General features: G+C 44.2%; 4 protein-coding genes across 6 annotated transcripts; all 4 read right to left on the bottom strand.

Moving 5' to 3' along the window:
- Positions 1–65: 65 nt before the first annotated feature.
- LOC120034414 (interferon-induced 35 kDa protein homolog) lies at positions 66–5470 on the bottom strand. 2 transcript variants are annotated; one of them, XM_038980956.1, is made up of 10 exons: positions 5397–5470; positions 4994–5030; positions 4826–4912; positions 2661–2819; positions 2364–2480; positions 2101–2248; positions 1918–2027; positions 1508–1694; positions 1228–1337; positions 66–846 (listed from the first exon to the last, which is right to left on the bottom strand). In XM_038980956.1, the coding sequence occupies exons 2-10, from the start codon at positions 5003–5005 to the stop codon at positions 637–639; spliced, it is 1140 nt and encodes a 379-aa protein (XP_038836884.1). In that variant the 5' UTR covers positions 5006–5030; positions 5397–5470; the 3' UTR covers positions 66–636. The 2 variants fall into 2 exon arrangements, with proteins under 2 accessions (XP_038836884.1, XP_038836885.1); XM_038980957.1 differs by lacking the exon at positions 4994–5030 and having other exon boundaries at positions 5397–5434.
- A 1904-nt stretch (positions 5471–7374) lies between these two features.
- On the bottom strand, positions 7375–9490 carry LOC120034104 (60S ribosomal protein L27-like). Its single transcript, XM_038980540.1, has 5 exons — positions 9416–9490; positions 8600–8682; positions 8284–8453; positions 7615–7725; positions 7375–7461 (listed from the first exon to the last, which is right to left on the bottom strand). The coding sequence occupies exons 2-5, from the start codon at positions 8678–8680 to the stop codon at positions 7413–7415; spliced, it is 411 nt and encodes a 136-aa protein (XP_038836468.1). The 5' UTR covers positions 8681–8682; positions 9416–9490; the 3' UTR covers positions 7375–7412.
- A 546-nt stretch (positions 9491–10036) lies between these two features.
- LOC120034103 (RUN domain-containing protein 1-like) lies at positions 10037–15126 on the bottom strand. The gene is made up of 5 exons (XM_038980539.1): positions 14590–15126; positions 13409–13567; positions 13093–13291; positions 12864–12959; positions 10037–12775 (listed from the first exon to the last, which is right to left on the bottom strand). The coding sequence occupies exons 1-5, from the start codon at positions 14980–14982 to the stop codon at positions 11913–11915; spliced, it is 1710 nt and encodes a 569-aa protein (XP_038836467.1). The 5' UTR covers positions 14983–15126; the 3' UTR covers positions 10037–11912.
- Positions 15127–17020: 1894 nt separating this feature from the next.
- Positions 17021–25890, bottom strand: LOC120034398 (progranulin-like). 2 transcript variants are annotated; one of them, XM_038980935.1, is made up of 17 exons: positions 25750–25890; positions 25081–25221; positions 24674–24811; positions 24083–24211; positions 23829–23913; positions 23618–23724; positions 23249–23399; positions 23032–23133; positions 22840–22931; positions 22458–22700; positions 21823–22033; positions 21611–21702; positions 21217–21471; positions 20478–20807; positions 19007–19249; positions 18486–18731; positions 17021–18270 (listed from the first exon to the last, which is right to left on the bottom strand). In XM_038980935.1, exons 2-17 carry the CDS (start codon positions 25219–25221, stop codon positions 18127–18129), a joined length of 2709 nt encoding a protein of 902 aa, XP_038836863.1. In that variant the 5' UTR covers positions 25750–25890; the 3' UTR covers positions 17021–18126. The 2 variants fall into 2 exon arrangements, with proteins under 2 accessions (XP_038836863.1, XP_038836862.1); XM_038980934.1 differs by having other exon boundaries at positions 23032–23136; positions 25750–25889.
- Between the last annotated feature and the right edge of the window lie 36 nt (positions 25891–25926).

The raw sequence follows: 25926 nt of genomic DNA, 5'->3' as shown, positions 1-25926 counted from the left end.
CTTAAATCTCACATTGTCAGTGTAGTCCCTTCTCAGTATTAATGAACGAACCACACACACCATCGTAATGTCTGACTTGGTCCATTGGACAGACTTTATTACAGTCACTGATTCTACCGTACAGGATTGCTCATTCAATACTAAGAATGACAGAAAACAATAGAACACCACGATTATAGAACACTAAATAGTGACACCTTTAGAGAGCTGTAGAATACACATTCCTTCTAAACGTTAACTTAAAGATATCTAAATTAGTCTTGTCAAGCATAAGTTACATTTCTTTGGAAACTTTTGTTCTGAATATTTTTTCTTCACCAAAAACATTTCACCCAAAATGATCTGCATACATAAATCAGAAATTCGATATAAATAGATGGTTCTACCAAATTGTTTTGAAACAGGAAAAGACAAATCTCAGACAAAAGCTTTGGCACAGTGCCAACCCCTAAGATTAGCATTTGGTTGAAAGATTGCAATTGAGATCATACCTCTATCAGAACATGCTGATAGCAGGCCAGGATTAGATCCCCAGGCTGGATTTAACTGATCCTGTACTGAGATGGGATAGATGAGTGGTAATAGAAAGGTGTCTGTTGAGCTCACTAGGGGGAGTGCTATCAGTGCCTGGCCCTCTCACTGGCTCTGGTCTTCAGTGGGACAGTCCTCCTCGAACAGGGCCAGGGTGTGCTGCCCCAGGGGGTTGTAGAGGAAGGCGTCCACCTCTCCCCCACCGTTACTGGTCTTCTGGAAGTGGATCTCCAGCAGGTCCTGCAGGTTCTCCTGCTCCATGACGGCAGGGATGCCAGTCAGCAGCACAGTACGCCCACACGCTGACAGCCGTGTCTGGTAGAGGGGCAAGAGGGGTCAGATTGGAGGATATTGCCTTACTGCAGACAGCTTCTAGACACTAATGGTTGGACTAGCTTGTCTAAGTCCCAAACAATGAGTTGAGCACCTATTATCTGGTGTATAGGGCTTGAGTTTCCTAATTCTATAACAATCCCATTGTAGTTGTAACTTGTAACCAAATTTGAATGGGTGCACAACCACAGACTGATACTGTGTACGGTTTATAAAATTACTCTCCGAATTGATGATTTCACTAGGCATAAAGGTATTTCTGCTGATAGTGTAGTTGGCCTATGATAAACTGCTTATTTTATAGTCTGATTATCATGGAGTTAAAGGGATAAACTCACGGCCATGAACATGAAATCTGCTTACCTGGAAACTTGTGATCTCTCCGTTCAGAAATGGAGTCACCTTCACACTGTGCTTCCTCCCTTTCTCAAACTCCACATCGTGGTACTGCTTGTCAGTCAGGCCTTTGGCAACTGTGGTAAACAATGCACAGTATGCTCAGTTAATCAAAAGTTGTACATTTCTCATTATATAAAGTCAGAAAGAATGGCCAGAAATAACAGTATGATGAAAATTCATTAGTCTGAGCTTTTTCCCTTTATGAAGAAAACTACATTTTCTGATAGGAACTTGACTTGCGTACTAGTGTTTTCTATAAAAGTGATGACCACGTTGCCAGAATCATGCAGCATGTCAGACTCTTCCACCTCCCCCCCTCCATTCTTGCTCTTGGCAAAGTGGATCTCCAGTTTGTCAAGTAAGCGGTCCTCCCCGGCCTTCTTGGGCAGGTTGGAAACCAGGATACGGCGGGAACATACCTCGGTGTCCATCTGAGGTAGAGAGACAGGTGCACACACAGACACTGGTTCACACAAAGGAATGCAATGACATACATACAAATGAAATAAACTAACTGGATGTAATCCAAGTTATTCTGCACATGACGCTGTTCATAACAGAGCCACAGTTGTTCAGGCCCTTGTATTGCACTCATTACATCATCTTCCTGACACCTAAACACTAGTGAATGGAGATGGGTCTCTGTTGTTGTACCTCTACTTGACAGGGCACCAGCAGCCGTACGAGCTTGGCCTCCAGAGTGATGGCACAATCCCCGCCCAGATCCACCTTATGCTCCCTCAGGCTCAGGATCTTCTGGGCCACTGTGGAGGAGAGGCGGTATAATAACCACCTAAATAAAATAGGTGCTAGACAGAGTGAAGGTTTCGGGCTTACCTTCCTCATCCTCAAAAGTGATCAGTGCAGTGCCCTCCTCCATTGGATACACTATATGTGGCTTCACATCAAAATTGAGTGTGTTTGCGCCATCACCCGTTTCTCCAGTGAACACCACCTTCTTTTCAGGCACTGCAGCAGTAGACACCTAAAACCAAGAGAGACAATCTTCAATAGTCAACTAAATCTCAACACACCTACTACAGTACACAGCCACACCAAGACTAATAATACAGCTCCTTAGTTTTGGGGTGTGGCCCTACATCAGTCTGCTGCTTGAGGTGGTGGGTGCTCTCCTCCTCAAGCTGCAGTTCTTCCTCTGCTCTCTGGATCTCCCTCTTCAGTCTGCTCTCCTCATCATGCAGGGCGGCTATCTTCTTCTGCAGAGAAACATTACTCCTATCAGTCATTCAGGCAGAATCCAAAACCTCTATCAAGACATCTCTCAACCCCGCAAAAAGCCACTAAGTATAGGAAAAGAAAAATATAGCGATATCCTAAGACAAATGTTAATTCTAGTGTTGATCTTCGGTTTAGTGGTTTGCGAGAGGTTGTCATACCCTTTCAGAGTCTACATCCCTGGCTTGGTTGTTGTCATCCTCTTCCAGAGATATCCTCAGTTTGACTATGCGCTGTCTGAACTGTTTAGCAAGGTCCTCCTGGTCATCCCTGGCTCTGGACAGGTCCTGCTGCTCCTTCAGCAACTGATTGTGTTGAACCTGAGAACACAGATTCTATGAGGCCCTTGAGCCATAGGCTACACTCACAAACCAAGGAGATTAAATATGCATGAATTATTATACAGTAGACAAAGCCTCTCTTTCTCTAACTCTCATTATATATATATATATATACACACAGTGGCTTGAGAAAGTATTCACCCCCTTGGCATTTTTCCTATTTTGTTGCCTTACAACCTGGAATTAAAATGTATTTTTTGGGGGGGGGGGTTTGTATCATTTGATTTACACAACATGCCTACCACTTTGAAAACAAACAATATTTTTTTTGTTGTTGTTGAAAACTTGAGCGTGCATAACTATTCACCCCCCCAAAGTCAATACTTTGTAAAGCCACCTTTTGCAGCAATTACAGCTGCAAGTCTCTTGGGGTATGTCTCTATAAGCTTGGCACATTTAGCCACTGGGATTTTTGCCCATTCTTTAAGGCAAAACTGCTCCAGCTCCAGCAAAACTGCTCCAAGTTGGATGGGTTCCGCTGGTGTACAGCAATCTTTAAGTCATACCACAGATTCTCAGTTGGATTAAGGTCTGGGCTTTGACTAGGCCATTCCAAGACATTTAAATGTTTCCCTTAAACTGCTCAAGTGTTGCTTTAGCAGTATGCTTAGGGTCATTGTCCTGCTGGAAGGTGAACCTTTATCTCGGTCTCAAATCTCTGGAAGACTGAAACAGGTTTCCCTCAAGAATCTCCCTGTATTTAGCGCCATCCATCCTTCCTTCAATTCTGACCAGTTTCCCAGCCCCTGCCGATGAAAAACATCCCCACAGCATGATGCTGCCACCACCATGCTTCACTGTGGGGGTGGTGTACTCGGGGTGATGAGAGGTGTTGGGTTTGCACCAGACATAGCGTTTTCCTTTATGGCCAAAAAGCTCAATTTTAGTCTCATCTGACCAGAGTACCTTCTTCCATATGTTTGGGGAGTCTCCCACATGCTGTTCGGCAAACACCAAAAGTGTTTGCTTATTTTTTTTCTTTAAGCAATGGATTTTTTCTTGCCACTCTTCCGTAAAACCCAGCTCTGTTGAGTGTACGGCTTAAAGTGGTCCTATGGACAGATACTCCAATCTCCGCTGTGGAGCTTTGCAGCTCCTTCAGGGTTATCTTTGGTCTCTTTGTTGCCTCTCTGATTAATGCCCTCCTTGCCAGGTCTGTTTTGGTGGGCGGCCCTCTCGTGGCAGGTTTGTTGTGGTGCCATATTCTTAAAATGTTTTAATAATGGATTTAATGGTACTCCGTGGGATGTTCAAAATGTCTGATATTTTTTTATAACCCAACCCTGATCTGTGCTTCTCCACAACTTTGTCCCTGAACTGTTTGGAGAGCTCCTTGGTCTTCATGGTGCCACTTGCTTAGCAGTGTTGCAGACTCTGGGGCCTAAGATCTTATTTAGGGGCTTCTTAAGAAAAGATTTACCAATTATAAAAAGTAACAATAAAGAGGCATTATACAGGGGGTACCGGGTCAATGTGCAGGTTAGTCGAGGAAATGTGTACATGTAGGTAGGGGTAAAGTGACTATACATAGATAAACAGTGAGTAGCAGCAGTGTAAATGTAACAGTTTAGTAACTTTAGTCCGTCCCCTCGCGCGAACTAGGGACCCTCTGCACATATCAACAACAGTCACCGACGAAGCATTGTTACCCATCGCTCCACAAAGGCCGCTGCCCTTGCAGAGCAAGGGGAACCACTACTTCAAGGTCTCAAAGCGAGTGAAGTAACCGATTGAAACGCTATTAGCGCCCACCACCGCTAACTAGCTAGCCATTTCACATCCGTTACATAAAAACAAATGTAAATAGTCCTGGTGGCCATTTCATTGTCTTCTGGCTTGGGGGTAGAAGCAGTTAAGGAGCCTTTTGGTCCTAGACTTGGCGCTCGGGTACCGGTAGCAGAAAGAACAGTCTATGACTTGGGTGACTGGAGTCAGACAATTTTTTGGGCTTTCCCAATCAATATCCTTTCTTTAGTCAAATATACCTTGCATTTGCTGATAGCATGTAGGATTCCATCCAAGGTGTTTTGTGATCCCTCGGTGTCTGTCATTAATATCATTAAGGAGCCATCCTGAAAAACAATTCCATTCCATTAGGTCAGCCGCCGGTTTATAAAAATGATAGGACTCACTGAAGATGGGGTAACCCTTACCATATCACACATGACTGTCGGAGAAATTGACGCTAATCTGTAAAGAGTATAAAATATCGTGGAAAATGTGTTTATAATGAAAAAGAGCTGTGATAGATCAAAAGATCAATTAGTGGAAAAAATATCAGAATTGAGCTGATACTGACTAGTGTAGGCTACACTTTATAAAATGATAAGTAATTTGAAACGATCTAGTTTAAAGCTTTCGGTATTCATATAGGCTACACATTCCTTTTCGAGTCGGCCCAACTATCAACGCGTCAAAGTACCATTGACCGTTCATTTTAAATCTTTAATTTTAAAAAGTATGACTCAACACATATCCAATCTATTTTAAATTAAAATGAGTTTAAAAACATTTAGTTACGATTTTATAGAAGACAAAACTGAGTAAACCACTTACCGTAGTTAGCTGTTGTGAAATGGTACGTCTTTCTTTCAGTTTCAGTTTCTTCAATCCGACACCGCAGATGTCGACAAGAGGGAGGCGCTTGTGTAGCCCTGACGCGCACTCATTAAATTCTTGATTCTGCTCCAGCACAGCACTCAACACACCAGCTTTTACTGAATATATATATATATATATATATATAAACTCAGCAAAAAAAGAAACGTCCTCTCACTGTCAACTGCGTTTATTTTCAGCAAACCTAACATGTGTAAATATGTGTATGAATATAACAAGATTCAACAACTGAGACATAAACTGAACAAGTTCCACACATGTGACTAACATAAATGGAATAATGTGTCCCTGAACAAGGGGGGGTCAAATCAAAAGTAACAGTCAGTATCTGGTGTGGCCACCAGCTGCATTAAGTACTGCAGTGCATCTCCTCCTCATGGACTGCACCAGATTTGCCAGTTCTTGCTGTGAGATGTTACCCCACTCTTCCGCCAAGGCACCTGCAAGTTCCAGGACATTTCTGGGGGGAATGGCCCTGGCCCTCACCCTCCGATCCAACAGGTCCCAGACGTGCTCAATGGGATTGAGATCTGGGCTCTTCGCTGGCCATGGCAGAACATTGACATTCCTGTCCTGCAGGAAATCACTCAGAGAACGAGCATTATGGCTGGTGGCATTGTCATGCTGGAGGTTCATGTCAGAATGAGCCTGCAGGAAGGGTACCACATGAGGGAGGAGGATGTCTTCCCTGTAACGCACAGCGTTGAGATTGCCTGCAATGACAAGCTCAGTCCGATGATGCTGTGACACACCGCCCCAGACCATGACGGACCCTCCACCTCGATCCAACTCCAGAGTACAGGCCCCGGTGTAACGCTCATTCCTTCGACGATAAACGCGAATCCGACCATCACACAAAACCGTGACTCGTCAGTGTAGAGCACTTTTTGCCAGTCCTGTCTGGTCCAGCGACGGTGGGTTTGCACCCATAGGCGACGTTGTTGCCGGTGATGTCTGGTGAGGACCTGCCTTACAACAGGCCTACAAGCCCTCAGTCCAGCCTCTCACAGCTTATTGCGGACAGTCTGAGCACTGATGGGAGAGATTGTGCATTCCTGGTGTAACTCGGGCAGTTTTTGACATCCTGTACCTGTCCCGCAGGTGTGATGTTCGGATGTACCGATCCTGTGCAGGTGTTGTTACGCGGTCTGTCACTGCGAGGACGATCAGCTGTCCGTCCCGTCTCCCTGTAGCGCTGTTTTAGGCATCTCACAATACGGACAGTGCAATTTATTTCCCTGGCCACATCTGCAGCATGCCTAAGGCACAGCCACACAGATGAGCAGGGACCCTGGCCATCTTTCTTTGTGTTTTTCAGTCAGTAGAAAGGCCTCTTTACTGTGTTACGTTTTCATAACTGTGATCTTAGTGTCCTAAAGACCGTTCCACAGGTGCATGTTCATTGTTTATGGTTCATTGAACAAGCATGGGAAAGTGTTTAAACCCTTTACAATGATCTGTGAAGTTATTTGGATTTTTACAAATGATCTTTGAAAGACAGGGTCCTGAAAAAGGGATTTTTTTGTTGTTGCTGAGTGTTATATAAAATTACCTTGAATAGATTTCTCAGGTGTGCTAGTGGCTGGAAAACATGCATTCAGTAGCTTGGTGACCACAGTGCCATACTGATACCATTAGACCAATATGATAGTGTGGAAATGGATATGAGCAAAATGTAAAAGGACAAGCGTGTACTTCACTGCATTTCCAACAAATTTCCACTTGTTTTTACTTGTCAATGCCATGTTAACACAAGTCTGGTTGGGCCAATAAGTTAATTCATGACATTATCATTAACAAGCAGCTTTTGTAAACACCTTTCTACTGCTTTTTATGAAGCAATAAATCAGCTGTATTGCTTAATCTCCAACACATCATACACTTGTCAATAAAACCACAAATGAAAACACCAGTCAATTTTTTTTATACATTTATTAGTGAAACCAATGACGCCTAGAATCTAAGCTTCTGGAAGAACCATTTGTTCTTGCCTGTCTTGTACCTGTGGATAGAAAAAAAAACATTTTAGAAAAGGTTTACAATGGAGCTATTTTATTATCCTATAGTAGTTACGCTACTTGTGTCAGATATTATCAGGACAAAGAACCTGTGCATTTCTCACAAGTCCTGGTTCCTGGTATGGGAAAAGACTCACCTCTCCTCAAACTTCATCTTGGCCTCGCGTCTGGCTTTGCGTTTCAGGGCAGGGTCTCTGAAGACATCCTTGTTGACGACGGTTTTGTCCAGAGGAATGTCGACGGAGTATCTGAGCACAGGGAAAACACAGCAAGAGACTTAGTAAGACACCTACGTCAAATTCCTATAAAGGACACAAGCACAAGTGGATAAAACTTCTCCATCAACTACTCTGAACATTCCAAGAATCAAGAATGAAAATCAAACCAAGCCATCTATTAAGTTTACTAATGCATGCATAGATGAAATGTGTTGAGAAGCCAGACTTCACTAGCGTGCTGACTCAAACTGTACTTTGCTGGCTCAGATTGCTCTTTCCAGCACAGCTACTGCAACTATGGTGGATATGGATACATAACCAGGCCAGCTCAGTACAACATGGCTTAGGAGTGTGAAAGGGTAGTTCACCACATCCAACAGAATAGGGTCCACTCTGTACACCATCTATACATTCCTTGACATTGCACCCTACTTAATAGATCCCTGTCAGTTTGGCCACTGCTAGAATTCCATAAAAATGTAGACATATTGCATGGATGCAATACTGCTAGTCACCTACAGTTTAGTCTCACATGTCAGCAGGTAGCCACCTAAACAACCATTACTCCCATGTCCACCTGGCACTGACCTGGTGGGCATGAGGTGATTGTAGTTGTACACCTTTACGAAGGCCTTGATCTTGGACCTCTTGGCAACCTTCTTCTTGCCCATGGTTGTGGTCACTTTGCGGGGGTAGCGGTCAATGCCCGAGACCAGTGCGTGGCTATAAGGGCGGTCTGAGGTGCCATCATCAATGTTCTGGAGGAAGAGAATCAATATATAGTTAGCTGTTCAGTTATCAGTGTTTATGAACCACATTGCAAGAGGATTATCCAAGCAAACAGTAACTAATCAAACTGGGAGTGAAATATGCACATTTAGCAATAGCTCAGGATCAAACTTACCTTGACTATAACAGCTTTACGACCAGCGTAGCGCCCAGCAAGGACCATCACCACCTTCCCAGGTTTCATGAACTTGCCCATCTCTGGGTGACAAGAGAAGTGAGTTACAAAAGAAAAGCATTATTACTAAGACAAGACGCCATGGAATGGTCAATGTGGGACAATATTCACTGCTTTTAGATATCAGTAGTATCTTTGTTATCTACGGAATACCGGTATGCTATTAGCTAAACTAGCTACATCAGCTTGGACGTCAGATGACCAATGACTGAACGCGATTGCAGGAGCAACAACGACGTAAATTAGCAAAGTCATGCAACGAAAAACTGTATTTTATGAAAAGTTAAATTACATGTCTTAACCAACGTTCTTTTGCTGTTTTTCAGCCGTGAGTACATTTTGACTCGTTCTATTGTCCAGCCCATCTAGACAGCCATCACTGTTATTTACCTATTCAGGTTACCATTCAGGTGAGATGTTGTATACATTCATGCAATTACATTTAAATAGGCAATCGGACGCCATTAACCGAGCACATTGTGGCTATCCGATTATATAAATTACATAACCGAAGTGGTTGGTTTTGAATCGACATGAACCACATCAAGCAAGCTGCCATGTTGAAATGCTAGCTATATGGATAGCGGACACTATATAAAAGTACACCTTTTTCCAATATAAATGTCAAATTAAGGGAAATTATCCCCAAACCCGGATCTTAAACGTATACTTTAGGGTAAAAAACAATTAAGAAGTATGTAAACGTCAGGATTTATCAAGATGGTTGAAGATTATTGCGTTGAGAAATTCACTCACTGGTGCTATTCTGTGGCCACCGCTAGCAGGAAAGGAAGTTTAGAAGATTTTCGTGACCTTTCACATCAAATCAACGATGCGTCATTTCCGCCGAGCGGAACACTGCTCAGAACTGGTCCTGGAACAGTTCCTTTATTTTGGAACACCATAATAAAAATAATTTTAAAAAGCAAGTCAGTTAAGGACAAATTCTTATTTACAATGCCGGCCTATCCTAACCCGGACGACCCTGGGCCAATTGTGGGACTCCCAATCACAGCCGGCTGTGATATAGCCCAGGATCGAACCAGGGTCTACAGTGATGCCTCTAGCGCTGAGATGTAGTGCCTTAGACCACTGCGCCACTCAGGAGCCATTTATGTCAAGCTTATAAAAGGGAACCTAGAGTCAGCCCTATATTGAGTTCCTCTGTGACATGTGGCAATCAAGGTGTCCTATTCAGTTGTTGGCACAGTTGCCAGTGTTCTCTTATGCTGCTATGCAAAGTGAAGGCCTGCAACTTGACTAAAGACAAAAGTGTCAGGCATCATTATTAGCCCTGTATTTTATATGACTTATTAATGTGCATTGACAACAAGTGTTGAAAGCAATTAATGGATAGAAATTGTGCATGAGCTGAAATAAGTTTTTGAAATAGTTTATTTGCTCACATTCATAGTTATTGAACAAAAACAATAAACAGCTGTATAACTTTTTCTCAATCTGACCAGTAGGGTATGCACAGAAAACAAAAACAAATCAGAGACAGTAACTAAGTCTCATTTTTCATACAGAAATGTACATTCCTTAGTAGTAGTATCGTGATGTGTGCATCTATGTTTGTGTTAACAGTAGTTTTGACAAGAGCACAGTGCATTTGAAAAGTGAAAAGTAACAATGCAGGCTAAATGAAGGGGGTATTGATATTCACATTAACACCTCAAGTATGCAAACCAAAGTATCCCTTTCGATGTAGGACAACCTGTCCTCCCATACACTACATGGAGATGCACACCAGTAAAGCACAGACCAGATCCAAGCATAGTCTGGTAGTGGTCCGGCTGAGGCATTTGCAATTTACTATACAACAAAATAGAAATAGATCTCAATACCATAGACCATAAGAGAATAGAACAGAAAGTCTGGGAGTAGCACTTAACCAGTAACAAAGTAGGTTATACCTTAATATGAGGAGGGTTAGAAAAGCCATACCAGGGATGATAACAGTTTTCACTCATGTGGAAATGAACAGTATCTATGGTTTGTACATTCAGCTTTTCAGGATACACCCCATGTGATTCACATGTAATAGGAAGATTTCACTTCAAGTGGTTTTCATTCACCATTCAAAAAATGAATAGAAACAGAGAAAACGATCACATCCCACAACCATCTTAAATATTGGACGATGAAATATATAATTACATATAAGCTAAATAGTTAAATCATATATGTTCATTTATAAATTTTTTGAATCACTTCCATTTGGACCAGTAAAGAAGCAGCAGTTAATACAGGGTCTCTACGTTATCCACCTTCTTTAAGACACGTTAGGCAGGTTCTGCTTATTTCTCAACAGAGAGACACTACATGCTGCATGAGTGATCATTTTGATTTTCAGGACACTTGTGACATCTTTAGAATTTTGACCTCTCTTGTACATTCATTGGTGAGAGCATACACTGTTGCCATGTTCATTTGACCTGAGTGCATTGAATAGTGCGCGTCTTCTGTGAACACAACAGGGGAGCTATGAGTAACCACAGACAGAGAGCAATGCTCTGTGAATGTGAACTGTAGTAACCCATATTATTCTCTTCCGTAGAGAACACAAAATGTACAGTTTAGTGACAGTGCAGGATACTGGTCTGTTTTTGCCCATACTACAGAGTATGGGGAGGGAATGACTATACATTTGGTCACATTGATGATCACCCATTCTATAGGTAATCATTATACAGTAGTGAATTACTGTAAAAGGCCAACCTCACGATATTATCTGCATAGGTCTGAGCTACTGTATTTCATCTCCATAGGGACAAGTCAAACAACATCACATAAAGTAAGCGTTTCCTAAGGGGAGGCAACAAGCTCCATATAATGCAATGTAACAAGTCATTAAGATCTTGATATGCTCCCTTTGAGTGGTTATGGGGGGGCATTGATAAATTAAATGTTAGTTACAGATTTGCTATATAAAAATCAGATTTGCTATATAATGCATCTCAACATTGCACACTTGATTTTTGTTGAACAGCTTTGCACGGAATTCATGCCATGTTTTTAGACAGGATGCTAACAAATGTTTTGACCCAATGACCCAAGATACATTTAAAGTAAAACAGATAAAGCAACATTAGCACAAATATTTTATGCCAATTATAATTTCAGCACTTGAGACCCAAACCATGCATTCCGGTCCGCAAAGGCCAGTTGATTGTATTATTTTTTACCCTTAAAATCAGGCCTGGTAACCATGTGAGCTGAAAGCATGGTTTTGGGTGTCTCTCGACAGTTCTCAGAAGGCATCCTTGATGTTCTTGAGCTGCCTCACAGCCAGGTCCACCGGCAGGTTAAACTTGAGGTGGCTGATACGTCCCAGGATGCGCAGGGCTCCCTCGAAGCCTGTCTGGGCCATGTAGCTCCAGTGTTGGTAGTGCGGGTGCACCAAGGCCCCTGACTTGCACAGCAGGTTAAGCCATGACACTAGCCTCTGCTCGTTCAGAGCCATGCATACCAGAGCCTTGAACTCTGAGTCTGCTCCTCGCTTGTAGCGATCGTGCTCCAGCAACACTGAGTGAATGGCCCAGAGCAGAGACTGCTTGGGTGTGACAGTGACCGGATTGCCCGCAACAGGTAGGCTGAAGGACTGCGAGAGTTGGCGGGCTGGCGACTCCACGAAGGCCTTGCCATTTTTGGAGTGGTAGTACTTGACAAAGAGCTCCCAGGGGTGGATGGTTGTTGGGCCAGGTCTGTAGGGCAGCAGGCAGGAGATAGGGGCCAGCACCAGGCTCATGCCCTGGGAAGGGGAGTAGAGACCGTGGGCTAGCAGGTCTCTCAGAGCCATGGCCAGCTCCTTCCTCACTGAGGCAGTGAGCTCATCACGGGACCCCAGGGCCAAGCTGCTGTTGTAGCTGACCACGTGATCTACTGAGGGCTGTCTGCACGAGGCCTGCACTCGAACCCGGTCTACAGCCCCCTCCAGACGCTGCAGCAGAGGGCCGTAGTCCTGGCCCCCTTCCCCCTGCGACCACATGCTCTGGGGAACGTGGCCAGCCGCACAGCCAAACTGGCTCACTGCAAAGATCTGCAGCACAGCCAGGGCCCGCTGGATCAGCTGCAAGCCTGTCTGCCTCATCTTCTGGGCCTGCTCTGGGTCCACTATGGGCAGGAGAAGAGAATCGTTAGAACAGATGTATTGTGAGTGATGTTGTAGAGCCTATGATAATAATGCTGGGTGATAACTGACTTTTCTTCCTCCCTCCAGGGGCTCTGGTGTTGGGCCCTGCTGTCCTCGGCTGCTGGCTGGGTTCACCATCAGACAGAAGAGGGTTCCCTACCTCATCTGTTGGGTAAAGGGAAAATACAGTAGTAAGTCAGAATATTGGTGGAATATTTCGGTAACAAAGTGTGTATTAGTGAGCTTCCAAGACACCTAACCACAGCCAACATGGCATCCCAGGCCCACTGCCACCTACCCTGGATGAAGTTGATGAACATCTCTAGGTCCCTGATCTGGGTCTTGAGCTGGTCCACCAGCTGCTCCTTGACCCTGGCTGGGTTGACTATTTGAGCGATGGCAGCGTCCACTCTCTGTCTTAGCTCCTCAGGCGTCAGGTTCCCTATGTCCTCGTTGAAGTTCACATCCAGCTTCTTGATCAACTCGTCAATGATTACCTGGCAGTGGAAGAGTGGAACCGTCATGAGTATTACCAGGACATTACACATGGGAAGGAAACAACATTGTATCGAATAGACTTTTAGGAGACTTCTGGTACATGAACGGAGCCCTACCTTCTGTCTCTCCATGACCACAGACTGGGGCAGGGAGTCGTAGCTGCCCTCCTGGTAGGCATAGCGCTCCAGGTCATCCAACTGGGTCTTCAGCTGGACGATGAGCTCCTTCTGCTTCTCCCTCTGGACCTCCAGACGCTCTCTCTTCTCCCTCTCACTCTGTGTGGAGAAGAGAGAACACAGAATACACTGTCAGTGGAGGACTGGGGTGTACAAAGGGGACAGGGAGTGATGGGGAGGGTCTATGCACAGCCCTTATTCATCATGCATGTTTACTAAAGACAGACAGACGAAACAGATGCTGGAGAGGAACAGAGAGCTGTAGCCATACTCACCAGGTCCTCCTACAAGTAAAGCATGTAGACACAGAGGAAATCAGAAAAAGAAAACCTTTAATCAAAGACAGTATTACATAAGCGGGCATTATCTCGAAGGTAAATGGAGAGCTGCATGGAGTAAACAATGGGGTTTGGTTTAGTTGTGCATACAGAAGCTATTATTTACAGAGATAATGATCTTCTGGAAGATGTTAACTGAGCCTGTGAGTCACTTATTGTGCTGATGAGATACCACCATTTTCTATCTTCTTCTGGAGATAACAGATCTCAGGGAACAGAACAGAGAGCACAGCCTTGGTGTTTTGATGCAAACCAAAGCCTTAATCAAAAGCCAGGTAGTCGCCCGGATAATTTCAATTCCTGTGAGATGTTTGACAAGACGGTGGCTGCTACTGCCTGTGTGTGTGTGTGTGTGTGTGTGTGTGTGTGTGTGTGTGCGCACACGCGCAGGTTTCCGAGTGTTGCATCCCAGGGTGTGTCTGAGTCTATATGTGTCCAGTGGTCATCCTTACAGCTGTCCGACTGACACTGAATGATGACCAGCCTACGTAAGGGCAGCAACTAATGTGACCACCACTCACCCCCATCCCTCACCAGGTATTACTGGTGGAACACTGTACTGACATTGGTGTAGGCCTAAATTGGTGTCTGTCTGTGGTCTGTTTTGTGGGGGACTAACATAACCTATTTTTCTACACATAATGGATAGCTTACATAATCACACAACCTCAAGCAATTGAGTGTTTGTGTTGACATCATTTTTCCACTTACTGAAGAGGAACCATTGTTTACATTCTTAGATCTATCAAGTCTGACCAGCCGTGGGCTAGATGGACTACTTACCGCGTTTTCGAGCTGTTGGGTATCTTGTGGCCTGCATCCCACAACGTGAGGACAGCCTTTGAAAGCAAACTCCTCGAGTTCTACCAGCATCCTCTCCTTCTCATCATTCGGAGCGTGAACTATCTGCTTCAAGCGGAACTGCACTTGTGCAAAATGAGATGTCAAAGCGAGGAGCGAGGAATTCAGCAGGCCCTGTTCGTCCTCCAGTTTCCTCAATCTTGCGGTCATCTCCGTCTCACCAGACACAGCTGAGCCTTTCCTCCTCGGCTCGACCGCGTTTCCCTTCCCGCTCTCATCCTCCGGACTGGCTACAGCGCCGACGGGCGCCCATCGCTCGCCAGCCCCAGCAAAGGCAGCTTCGCTGTCCGAGGTTGACAGTTCCTCTGTCGACATGTTTGAAAGGTAATAAAGACAACGTTGTCCTCCGATATTAAAGTTATTGTCAACTGGAAACGACGCTTTGTTTTATCGTTTATGTACACCGTTTTAGAAATTAAAATAATTACCACCGATGAAGCAGGTGCATCGCCATCTTGATAGATTCTTACGTCAAATGGAGAGGCGGGTTTCCAACACGTCATAAACAGTGCCACGTCATCGTAAAAGCACTGATCTGGTGTGCATATGAACTCCCTGCAAGAAACAGCAATATGCCATTTTAACCTATCCATAGCATAACTTCCCAGTGGGGCACAGTGACGAGAATAGTAGGAGTAAGGTTTTTTGGTGTTTAATCCGGTGGTTGAGCAGAGTACCAATCTTGAAGAAACCATTTGAGTTATCCAAACTGGTGGAGAGAGCACTGGGTAAAGTGAAGGTTGTGAGGATCACGAGAGGCGGGCTTGTTTTGATTCTGCGGATCAGAAGGAACTTACCTTAATTAATCGATTTTCTAAATTGCTAGCCCATCCAACTACCTCATCCCCATACTGTATTTATTTATTTATCTTGCTCCTTTGCACCCCAGTATCTCTACTTGCACATTCATCTTCTGCACATCAGTCACTCCAGTGTTTAATTGGTATATTGTAATTACTTCGCCACCATGGCCTATTTATTGCCTTACCTCACTTATTTTACCTCAATTGCACACACTGAATATATACTTTTTCTACTGTATTATTGACTGTATGTTTGTTTATTCCATGTGTAACTCTAACTTGTATGTGTCGAACTGCTTTGCTTTATCTTGGCCAGGTCGCAGTTGTAAATGAGAACTTGTTCTCAACTAGCCTACCTGGTTAAATAAAGGTGAAATAAAATAAAAAAGTTTAAAGTGTCATGTGTGTCTCTTCGGAACAGGGCACCCCTCAAGGGGGTTATATCAGGCCGCCGCAGGCGTCTCGTGGGAAGTTGATTTTGAAGAGATGGAAAATACTCCTGGAGTAATTGAAGCACGTTGGATGAATCATGTGATGAATGGTGAAAAAATGAAGTCTATTTGTTATTTTGTTTTTTTGATGTGGAGTCTCCCTACTCAAGTGCAGTTAGGGTATATTAACTACAGAGTCAGAGCATTTATACCAAGATCAATACAGTGTGATCATTGTGAAGCTTTTGGTCATGTAGCAAGTGTTTGCAGAAGGGAGAAGCCAAGATGTCCAAGTGGAAGGGACCATATGTTTATAAAAGTGATGAATATGTGACATGTTGCAATTGCGGTGGGAACAATGAAGCCACGTCTTCCGAATGCCCCACAAGGGTGAAAGAGAATGAGGTGGCTTAGTCAGGGTTGCACAGAGTATTTCATATGCAGCAGCTATGAAAATGTTTGAATGGTGCTCCAGAAGAGTCCAAGGTAGTGGATAGGCCTAGCCTGCAGGGGTTGCCTTTCACCAGCAGGACCCTGACGTTTTAAAGGTTAAGAAGGTGGACTTTGTGGCATTTATAGCTATGGTAATTATTGACACTGCCAAGGTGGGGAGAAGGTTCAGGAAGATAGAAATCATAGTGATTGCGGTGGAGCGGTTCCTGGGGCAGAAAGATTTCACAGCAAAGGAGTTATGGAATATTGCCCCAAGCCGTACCACCCTCTCAGGTCCTAGAGCCTAAGGGAGATATGGGGATCTAAAATAGAAGTGGGAGTTTGTTTTGTCTATATACTATTTTTTTTATTAGGGTGGATTAAGTTAGTATCATTATTACGTATGGATTTATTAATTATATTTTATTGGTTTCCAACCGTCCAGTTGGTGGCGCCAATACACCTTTTTGGGTGTAGTCCGCCATAAAACCCACAGAAAACTTTCCAGTGATTGGTAATTAGTATCAGACGTTGAATGTGGTTTTTCTCCAAATGTAGTCCACTCGGTACTCACCTTTATCACCTCTTGAGTTTTTACCTTTTTACTTGCAAGGCCTACTATAGTTACATACTGGGCACAGATTTGAGTGAACACTGATCACAAACCAACACATGCATAGTGTACAATTGATTTGGCAATGACTTATTTTTTTATTCACATTTTACAGCAAATTAATTCCCTTTGGTAGCAACAACCTGAATCATTACGGACTATTTAAAATGGCATAATTTCTAAAACACAAGGAAGTGAGATAATCCATCTCTTACTTAAAACGTGGTAGCAACAAGACGGAGGGCATATGGGGCGGCAGGTAGCCTAGTGGTTAGAGCGTTGGACTAGACGGAGGGCATATGGGGCGGCAGGTAGCCTAGTGGTTAGAGCGTTGGAGTGCATGTTGGGCGGCAGGTAGCCTAGTGGTTAGAGCGTTGGACTAGTAACCGAAAGGTTGCAAGCTCGAATCCCCGAGTTGACAAGGTTAAAACCTCTTGTCCCTGGGCAAGGCCGTAAACCCACTGTTCCTAGGTTGTCATTGAAAATAAGAATTTGTTTTTAAAGGTAAAAAAATATATATTTCAAGTTTTCCCAAGTAGACAGTATCAGTTCAGCCACAGGGTGTCATATTTATTTTATTTAACCTTTATTTAGCTAGGCAAGTGAGTTAAGAACAAATTCTTATTTACAATGACAGACTAATGTAAAAGGCATTTCAAAGGTATACCTGAAACTATGAGGCACAATGCACTTCATATGGTCAACTAAAAAACAAAACACTCTTCCTGTATAAAAGGTAACATCAAACATTGTAAAACAGTACTAAGTTCTTGTCATTTATATGCTCCTCTGTGTCAATCTTGATAGTAGCTTACAACTAGTTTTATATCACATTCCAATCCTTCCCTGAGCCACAACCCTAAAAGATTGTTCAACATTGGTATCTTATTTTTGGAGTGATTTCAAATCCTTGATAGTTTCTGTTCATGAGCAAGCATGGGTATCTCTTGAAGTAAATGTAGTAACATTCCAAGCACCTACCAATGGCACAAAATGTTACTTATTTTCACTCCCCTTTCCTATAAATACACACACTATTTTTCCTCTGTAAAAAACACAATTTGATATACTGTAACAGTGATATTAAGTTCCTGCGTCCCTTCATTAGTGCAATGCGTCTGGTGGTGGAGTGTTGGCCTATCACTCCAACGGTTGGAGTGATAGGTCTAGCCCAATGTTGTCACACACGCAGGGCTCTCTTCTTGTTGGAGAAGAACACCTGCCAGTGGTCCCATTTGAAGCCAGTGGACTGGGTGCAGGACCCTCCCTCACCACAGGTGTAGCCTGTAGTACAGCAGTGCTTCATGTCACTGCAGCACACCGCCTAGGAGGACAGGTGGAGGAAGACAGGGATAAGGTGGAAGGGAGAGTAAAAAAAAAGAGATCGAGGAAGCAATGAGAGAAACCATATAGGAATTTGACTATTCAATAGAAGGAGAGTAGATGCCTTAGTCTTGAACTTCACTAACATTAGTATGACATTTTCATTTCTAGAAGTGTTTGTGGTGTCTGGTGAGAGGGCAGAGGAGTATATCATACATTTGGAACGGGACAGCAGGCCCATGTAGTGGCGGAGACCTTGCAGCATGTCTCCTCATTATTGCAGACAAACGGCCCCCCACAGTGGATTTCCTTATCTTGTGGGGTCGGGGGCTCAGGCGCAGACACCCGAGTTAGGGGTACCGTCTGGAACTGAAGAAACATTAGCTTCTGGCAAGTCCCTGAGCCCATGTTACAGCTGTAGCCCTGTGGACAGCAGTGCTCCTCATCTGCACAGCACACAGCCTATACAGGGTGACAAGACAGAGAAATTATTTTTATTTAATTTAACTAGGCAAGTCAGTTAAGAACAAATTCTTATTTACAATGACAGCCAACCCTGGCCAAACCTGGACAAATGCTGGGCCAATTGTGCGCTGTCCTATGGGACTCCCAATCACGGCCAGATGTGGTACAGACATGAAAGGTTTCCCATGTGAGATAGCAGAGCAAAATTGTTTCTAGGGTTCTGTATACGCATGTGCATACCAACACACACCCTCGCTCACACAAACACACACCTTGCGCAGGGGGCAGCAGCCCCACTGTCCTGTGGAAAGTTGGCAGCAGCTGGAGCCTTCAGGGCATCTGTTCTGGGTGTCACACTTCACAGAGAGGGGGGCAGTGAGGGCACTGTCATCTGGCTCAGCTGCCAGCTTGTTGTACCATGGGATCACCACCCCACCCTTAGAGCAGGAAGTCTTGCGCATATCACATATGTAGTCTTTGGGACAGCAGTGCTCTCCATCAGCACAGCACACTGCCTGGGGAAGAGGGAACAGCGAGTAGTGAGGGAAAGGTCTTTCATTCCCTAAAATCCTTCCTCACTAGTTGGGAACACCATTAATAGTGCTGAGTGATTGACCAACATTTTGGTTATCAAGCAACTAATTGACCGATGTCAGTTAAATTATTTTAATTCCATTTCGTTCAGTTTTTTTTTTATGAGCTCAATGCGCACGTTGCAGTTTCTTTAGAGATAAATCAGATCCAGCCTGAACTGTGAGATGTTGTAGGGGGTTGTTTCCAACAGGCCAATATTCTACATAGTTTAGCGCATAAAACATTGTAATTAACTACAATGACTATAATCCATTGCGCATTGACTTGTCCCGTCTGTGTTTCTTTTATGCCTGCTACAGAAGGGATATAAAGAGCGCTTGAGAAGCAGACCAGGCTGGGGTTTGAGAAGTCAATGGGACAAGTAAAAAAAGTGTCCTTACATTTTTTATTTTTAAATCTAATTACATTTTTTTTCTCCAAATCTAAAGGTACAACCTAGATTCGAGCCAATGTCTTAAGTAGTTGAACAAGTTATTACACCAACCTCGTGAAAGTGACAATCTTACACGTTTGAATTTTGATCAAAAATTACTATATTGAAGAAGTGCCTTTGATTTGATGGCATGAACATGCACAGCTCGGCACGTGATGCCCGTTAGACCCAATGGCGTTTCTACGCATGAGCTTAGCTAGCCAACGTCGCCATGACATCGTCTACAAGCATGATTGGACATTTCTATTGGAGAAGCAGTTTCTGCCTATCTTCATACTGTACTGACTTTGGAGCAGCTGTTGCTTCGCGAGGTATCTCTACCTGAAAATACACGATCAAAGTGATTGCTAGTTGGTATTCAGCAGTCATAAAAGTATGCCTTATTTATGTTGAAGAACTACAAAATAGTGATTTTGTCAGAAGGCATAGGCAGCAGCTCTATAGAGATGAAATGATGAATTGGAATGAAATAAAGTTATAAATTAAAACAAATGTAATACACACAAACCTAATATTTTATTAAAGTAAAGCAATGTGATAAGCAGTAATGGGCAGTCACTTCCACCATGGGACTTTTATTGTTTTATTCTGTGCTGTTACAGCATTCAACCCAAATAATCAAAACCGAAATCCGTATTTTTTTTAATAATGAACCGAAACCGAACAGACCTCAAAAGCACCAATTGCTCAGCACTAACCATTACTGTAACACTCACCTGTAGCAGTGGGCAGCAGCCCCATTTCTGGGTGGATTTCATAAAGCAGCAGGTGGCGTCCTTTGGGCAGCTGGTGTGGGCGTCACACTGTGTCCTGTGCAACTCCTCGTCTTCGTCACTTTCATCATCCTCTGTAGGCAGCTCCATGTCATCCATCTGCACCCCCTGGTGGTCTGCGGGTGCCTCCTCATGATCAGGTGCCTGGGTTGTGAGGGTGGGCACCTTCCCCACCATCGGCTCTGGCCCTGAGGGGCCATCACAGGTGAGGGTAGCCAGGTCACAGGTGCTGCCATGGGGGCAACAGTGCTCGTGGTCCTCACAGCAAACAGCCTTAAGGAAGGGAAAGGACACACAACAAGCCTTTATAGAAATTATGTAGAACTATTGCTGGTAGCAGAAGAGATTATGCAAGGTTAGAGAAAAGTTGTGACTCCCTATATTACCCAGTTTCCCAGTTCCACTTTTCAATGAAACATAGCCCCCCTTGATATAAAACAACATGTGGTTCAAGCTCCAAAACCCATTTACAAGGAAGAAGAAAGGTTAAGATCACAAGCAGCAGCAAGCTGACAGGAGTAAAGAATGAGGATGTGATACTGGGATGTCGTAAAGACCAAAACTAAGTGCCTCTTTGTTAGCCATACAGAATCTCTCACTGCATCGCAGAGCAGTCAAGTTAAGAGGCCATTCATTAATTTGCCTATCCACAGCAGCAGTAGCCATATCTATTTGTCCCTACCTCAGGCAAGGGGCAGCATGCCCAGTCTCCTGACGCTGTCTTGCAGCAGGTGGTGTTGTCGGGACACACATGGGTGGGGTCACAGGTAACATCTCCTGGCAATTTACCCTCCCGAGGCACGGCAGGAACCTTCTTCAGCCAGGGCTCAGAGGGGGAGCCTGAGGGGGAGCCTGAGGGGTCGTCACACGTCTGGGCAGCCTGGTTGCACTTCTTACCATGTGGGCAGCAGTGGACCAAGTCACTGCAGCAAACTGCCTGGAAGAGAGAAGAGCCCAAACAAAAAGGGGAAGCTGTCACAGGACAAGCAAAAGACATGCAATCAGGTTGATCTATCTTGAAGAAATGGATTAGCTAAGAGAGTGAATGGGCCCCTACAGTATGAGACATAGCATACCTGTGGCAGAGGACAGCATGCCCATCCTCCTTCCTGTGTTTTACAACATGTGGTTCCATCCGAACAGGCCGTTGACTCATCACAGGGAATGTCTGGAGAGACAGCAGGGTGTTAGCGATCAACACAACTGGACGAGCTAACAACATATTTAATAAAGCAGCAGGTGGTGTGGGCGTCATACTGTGTCCTGGGCCCCTCCTCATCTTCATCACCTTTGTCATCTTCTGTAGGCAGCTCCATGTCATCCATCTGCACCCCTTGCTGGTCTGTGGCTGCCTCTTCATGATCAGATGCCAGGGTTGTGAGAGCTGGCACCTTCCCCACCATGGGCTCCGACCCTGAGGGACCATCACAGGTGAGGCCAGCCAGGTCACAGGTGGTGCCATGGGGGCAGCAGTGCTCGTGGTCCTCACAGCAAACAGCCTGGAGGGAGGAAGGGATAGACACACAACAAACATTTTCTGTCATTTAAGACTGTCACAAGCCTTTCTAGGAATTATGTAGAGGTATTGCTGGTAGCAGAAGAGATTATGCAAGTTAGAGAAAAGTTGTGACTCCCTAGATTACCCAGTTTCCCAGTTCTACTTTTCAATGCTATAAAAACAACATGTGGTTCAAGCTCAAAATCCCCTTAACAAGGCAGAAGAAAGGTTAAGATCACAAGCAGCAGCAAGCTGACAGGAGTAAAGAATGAGGATGTGATACTGGGATGTCGTAAAGACCAAAACTAAGTGCCTCTTTGTTAGCCATACAGAATCTCTCACCGCATCGCAGAGCAGTCAAGTTAAGAGGCCATTCATTAATTTGCCTATCCACAGCAGTAGTAGCCACATCTCTCTGTCCCTACCTCAGGCAAGGGGCAGCAGGCCCAGTCTCCTGACGCTGTCTTGCAGCAGGTGGTGTTGTCGGGACACACATGGGTGGGGTCACAGGTAACATCTCCTGGCAATTTACCCTCCCGAGGCACGGCAGGAACCTTCTTCAGCCAGGGCTCAGAGGCGGAGCCTGAGGGGTCGTCACACGTCTGGGCAGCCTGGTTGCACTTCTTACCATGTGGGCAGCAGTGGACCAAGTCACTGCAGCAAACTGCCTGGAAGGGAGAAGAGCCCAAACAAAAAGGGGAAGCTGTCACAGGACAAGCAAAAGACATGCAATCAGGTTGATCTATCTTGAAGAAATGGATTAGCTAAGAGAATGAATGGGCCCCTACAGTATGAGACATAGTATACCTGTGGCAGAGGACAGCATGCCCATCCTCCTTCCTGTGTTTTACAACATGTGGTTCCATCCGAACAGGCCGTTAACTCATCACAGGGAACGTCTGGAGAGACAGCAAGGTGTTAGCGATCAACAACTGGACGAGCTAACAAAATATTCCACAGCACTATTGTATTGTTCTAAGAAGAAGTGTAATGTCATACCTCCTGTCCTAATGAAGGGTGGAGAAGTACCCTCCCAAAGAAAAGCAGGACTACTATTGGCTGAGGTGGTAGTGTCGGGAATAGGTGTTGTCACTTGGGCAACTTCTGAAAGCACGTACAGCAAAATAATCATATACACATTAACATCCAGACAGTGATTGGTACAAAAATAGACCAGGAAAATATGCCTTTTTTGGGGGGGGGGGGTGAAACCTACCATTCTGGTTTTCCCACTCCGCCCTCTTGCGGGCAGGGAACTTAGCCCACATGGGCATTTCCTTGTTGGTAGTGGATATACACTTGGATTGCTTGATGTCACAGGTGCTGCCCTCAGGACAACAGTGAATCTTATCCTCACAGCACACAGCCTGGTCAGTACACACAGACACACAGAGAATCACCTCATGAGAAGACCATATATAAACAAAGGGTTAGCACATAGGCCATGCAAATCCTTGATTAGACATCTCTCCATGGAGTGATTACAGACACTGGAGAGTGTACATGTCACACATTCAAAGGACCAATATTATTCCTGACTGGCAAATCCATGATGGTAACCCCCTAGCCCCCTCCTTCCATGTACCTTGGGCATGGGGCAGCACCCCCAACTCCCATCTGGAGTCTCACAGCATGTGGTTCCCTCTGGGCACTCAGACTCCTTGTCACTGCACATCACTGCAACAACAGGCTCTGCCGGGGTGGAAGAAGGCAGAGGGGTTAGTAGGCAGAGGGGTTAGTGATGATGTTGCAACAGACGCATAAGATGGCAACATGTGACTCCACAAGAGTCTAACCTGTCTGTTTGATGCAGGAGCTGCAGTCTGTGCTGCACTGGTGGCCTTCAGGACAGCAATGTTTCCCATCAGAGCAAGGCACAGCCTGTGTGTACATTAGATCAATTTACTATTCACTCAGGCCTGCATCCTAACTTGATATCTGTGCACATAACTCCAGTTTTTCCATTGACACCAATGCATGTTTATGTGAACAGTATAACAATATGAATCTGGTGCAAAAGGCTAGATTGCAGCAGTGGTTAGGTTATTACATGAGCAACAGGACAGCAACCATAGCCTGTAGTGGCCTTCAGACAGGAGAACTCTTCGGGGCAGTGGGACTTGTCAGGGCAGATGTTATCATCCTCATCCCCGGCATATGCACTGATCATTCTGAAAGACTAGAGGGTAGAAAAAAATACATTTGACTTTTTCAATGACAAAAAACATGACTGATCATAGTATTTTTGATTTCCTTACGTTCATCTAGATTAATTACGTTGTTGGAGAAAAATGGATTTGTTACAGTCTAATGCTATGTAAATGCTTGAGTTGAATAGTACTGTATGTACTTTTCACTGTTAATTTTCAGTACCCTCTTCACACACCGCACACAGGATTGATTTGTTTTTGCCTCCTTATCTCTGGGGCACTAAAGGCATAACCAGGCTGAATTCTAGTTCTGTCTATTTAGGGGAGTGAAAAGATCTTTAGAGCCTATCTTAGGCTGTGAGAACTGGTTAGAACCAATTCTTGTTTGTATAAAGCTTTAAGAGAGGGGTAAGCAGTTCTTTGTGTACAGTGCATTTCAACGTTGTCAATAGTCAGCTAAACTTTCTTCCTGGATTCACTGACATTCTTACTTTAGGATATATGGACTGTTTAGCAGAGACTCTCTCCACCCATGGTAGGGAGACAGTTCCATTCACACACATGGACTCATTCACAACGCAGAGTGTTCCCTCAGGGCAGCAGTGGATATGATCCTCACAGCACTTAGCCTGAGATAAATGGTAAGAGTAGTTTGATTAACAAAGTGTGTTAGAATCTCACATCTTACAGACCAAACAGATACTACGAGAGAATGCTAGCACAAGGGTGCAATTAAAGAGGTATCTATTTCAGGGTAAGAGACAATGACACCATAGTCTACCTATTTGGTTTGTACACTTCTAATAGATATAATTCAGTGTACAAGGGTTAGGGAACTCGGGTTCAGGCTGCAAATAAAGCTAAGGGCTAAGCTCTGCAGGCACCACCCCATACATACCTGATACATTGGGCAACATTCATAACCATCGGAGGGGACCTTGCAGCAGGTGTTGCCCTCCTCACACGCCTCTCCACCTGGGCAGTCATCAGCAGAGACCTGGGCCAGCAGGGCCATACAGAGCACCAGATACCTCTGCATCTGGAGAGAAAGAGAGAGACAGAAATAACTTGTAACACAAACTGTATATTATATACATTTATTGTACAATCAATAACTGACAAATTATATAAAGCTCTTTTGTACAGAAATGCATAAAATCGCAACAATGGAGTCATCAGAACTAAATCTAGACAGAACTCTCACTTTCCTCTTAACTAGAGTAACTTTCAGACAATCTCCTGAGGTAGTGCTGTAGCCTACTAAAGTATATCAAAATTCCCCAAGCTATTTTCATATTTATATTGGCACACACTCAATCTTTGTGGTCATAATGTGCATTTAGAATTTTAAAAGATGGACCCACCCACCTAGGTCCATATTAAATGATTTCTAATTGTTATCACAAAAGACAATGACAACAATTTAAAAACAATGACGAGGATAGCACAATATATACAATTTAATTTGAAGTAGAACATTTGGTGCAATTTCACTTGAGAAGTTTAGAATTTAATATATTTGTCATTGAGATCTTGCCACTATCTAAATAAAAAAAGTTGACCTTACCTCTATCTCAGTGACTTTACAGGTGTCAGCGCTCCTTGACAATGTAGCCGACTTCTGAACGCGCTGAAGTTTCTCAACAACAAAATGTCGAGTAGAGGAAATATGTTCACGCCCCTAAATGTCTTCCTAGCTATTCGACATTCTGAATGGTTTACATAGGTGTCAATCTACCACACA

Source organism: Salvelinus namaycush, chromosome 41 (assembly GCF_016432855.1).
Source record: "Salvelinus namaycush isolate Seneca chromosome 41, SaNama_1.0, whole genome shotgun sequence".
In the NCBI taxonomy this organism is placed as follows: Eukaryota; Metazoa; Chordata; class Actinopteri; order Salmoniformes; family Salmonidae; genus Salvelinus; species Salvelinus namaycush.
This window is presented reverse-complemented; position numbering and strand designations above follow the sequence as displayed.

Coding starts and splice junctions, on each gene's coding strand:
- LOC120034103 (XM_038980539.1), bottom strand. CDS start 14,982: ATGTCGACAGAGGAACTGTCAACCTCGGACAGCGAAGCTGCCTTTGCT. Junction 12,960..13,092: donor GTTCATCAACTTCATCCAGG/GTAGGTGGCAGT, acceptor TTTACCCAACAG/ATGAGGTAGGGAACCCTCTT. Junction 12,776..12,863: donor CCCTGGAGGGAGGAAGAAAA/GTCAGTTATCAC, acceptor TCCTGCCCATAG/TGGACCCAGAGCAGGCCCAG.
- LOC120034398 (XM_038980934.1), bottom strand. CDS start 25,221: ATGCAGAGGTATCTGGTGCTCTGTATGGCCCTGCTGGCCCAGGTCTCT. Junction 23,137..23,248: donor GGAGTGGGAAAACCAGAATG/GTAGGTTTCACC, acceptor ACGTGCTTTCAG/AAGTTGCCCAAGTGACAACA. Junction 22,034..22,457: donor CCTGCTGCCCCTTGCCTGAG/GTAGGGACAGAG, acceptor TCCTCCCTCCAG/GCTGTTTGCTGTGAGGACCA.
- LOC120034104 (XM_038980540.1), bottom strand. CDS start 8,680: ATGGGCAAGTTCATGAAACCTGGGAAGGTGGTGATGGTCCTTGCTGGG. Junction 8,454..8,599: donor GTAAAGCTGTTATAGTCAAG/GTAAGTTTGATC, acceptor CTCTTCCTCCAG/AACATTGATGATGGCACCTC. Junction 7,726..8,283: donor AATCACCTCATGCCCACCAG/GTCAGTGCCAGG, acceptor CCCTGTGCTCAG/ATACTCCGTCGACATTCCTC.
- LOC120034414 (XM_038980956.1), bottom strand. Junction 2,481..2,660: donor GGGATGTAGACTCTGAAAGG/GTATGACAACCT, acceptor GTTTCTCTGCAG/AAGAAGATAGCCGCCCTGCA. Junction 1,695..1,917: donor TGGTGCCCTGTCAAGTAGAG/GTACAACAACAG, acceptor TCTCTACCTCAG/ATGGACACCGAGGTATGTTC.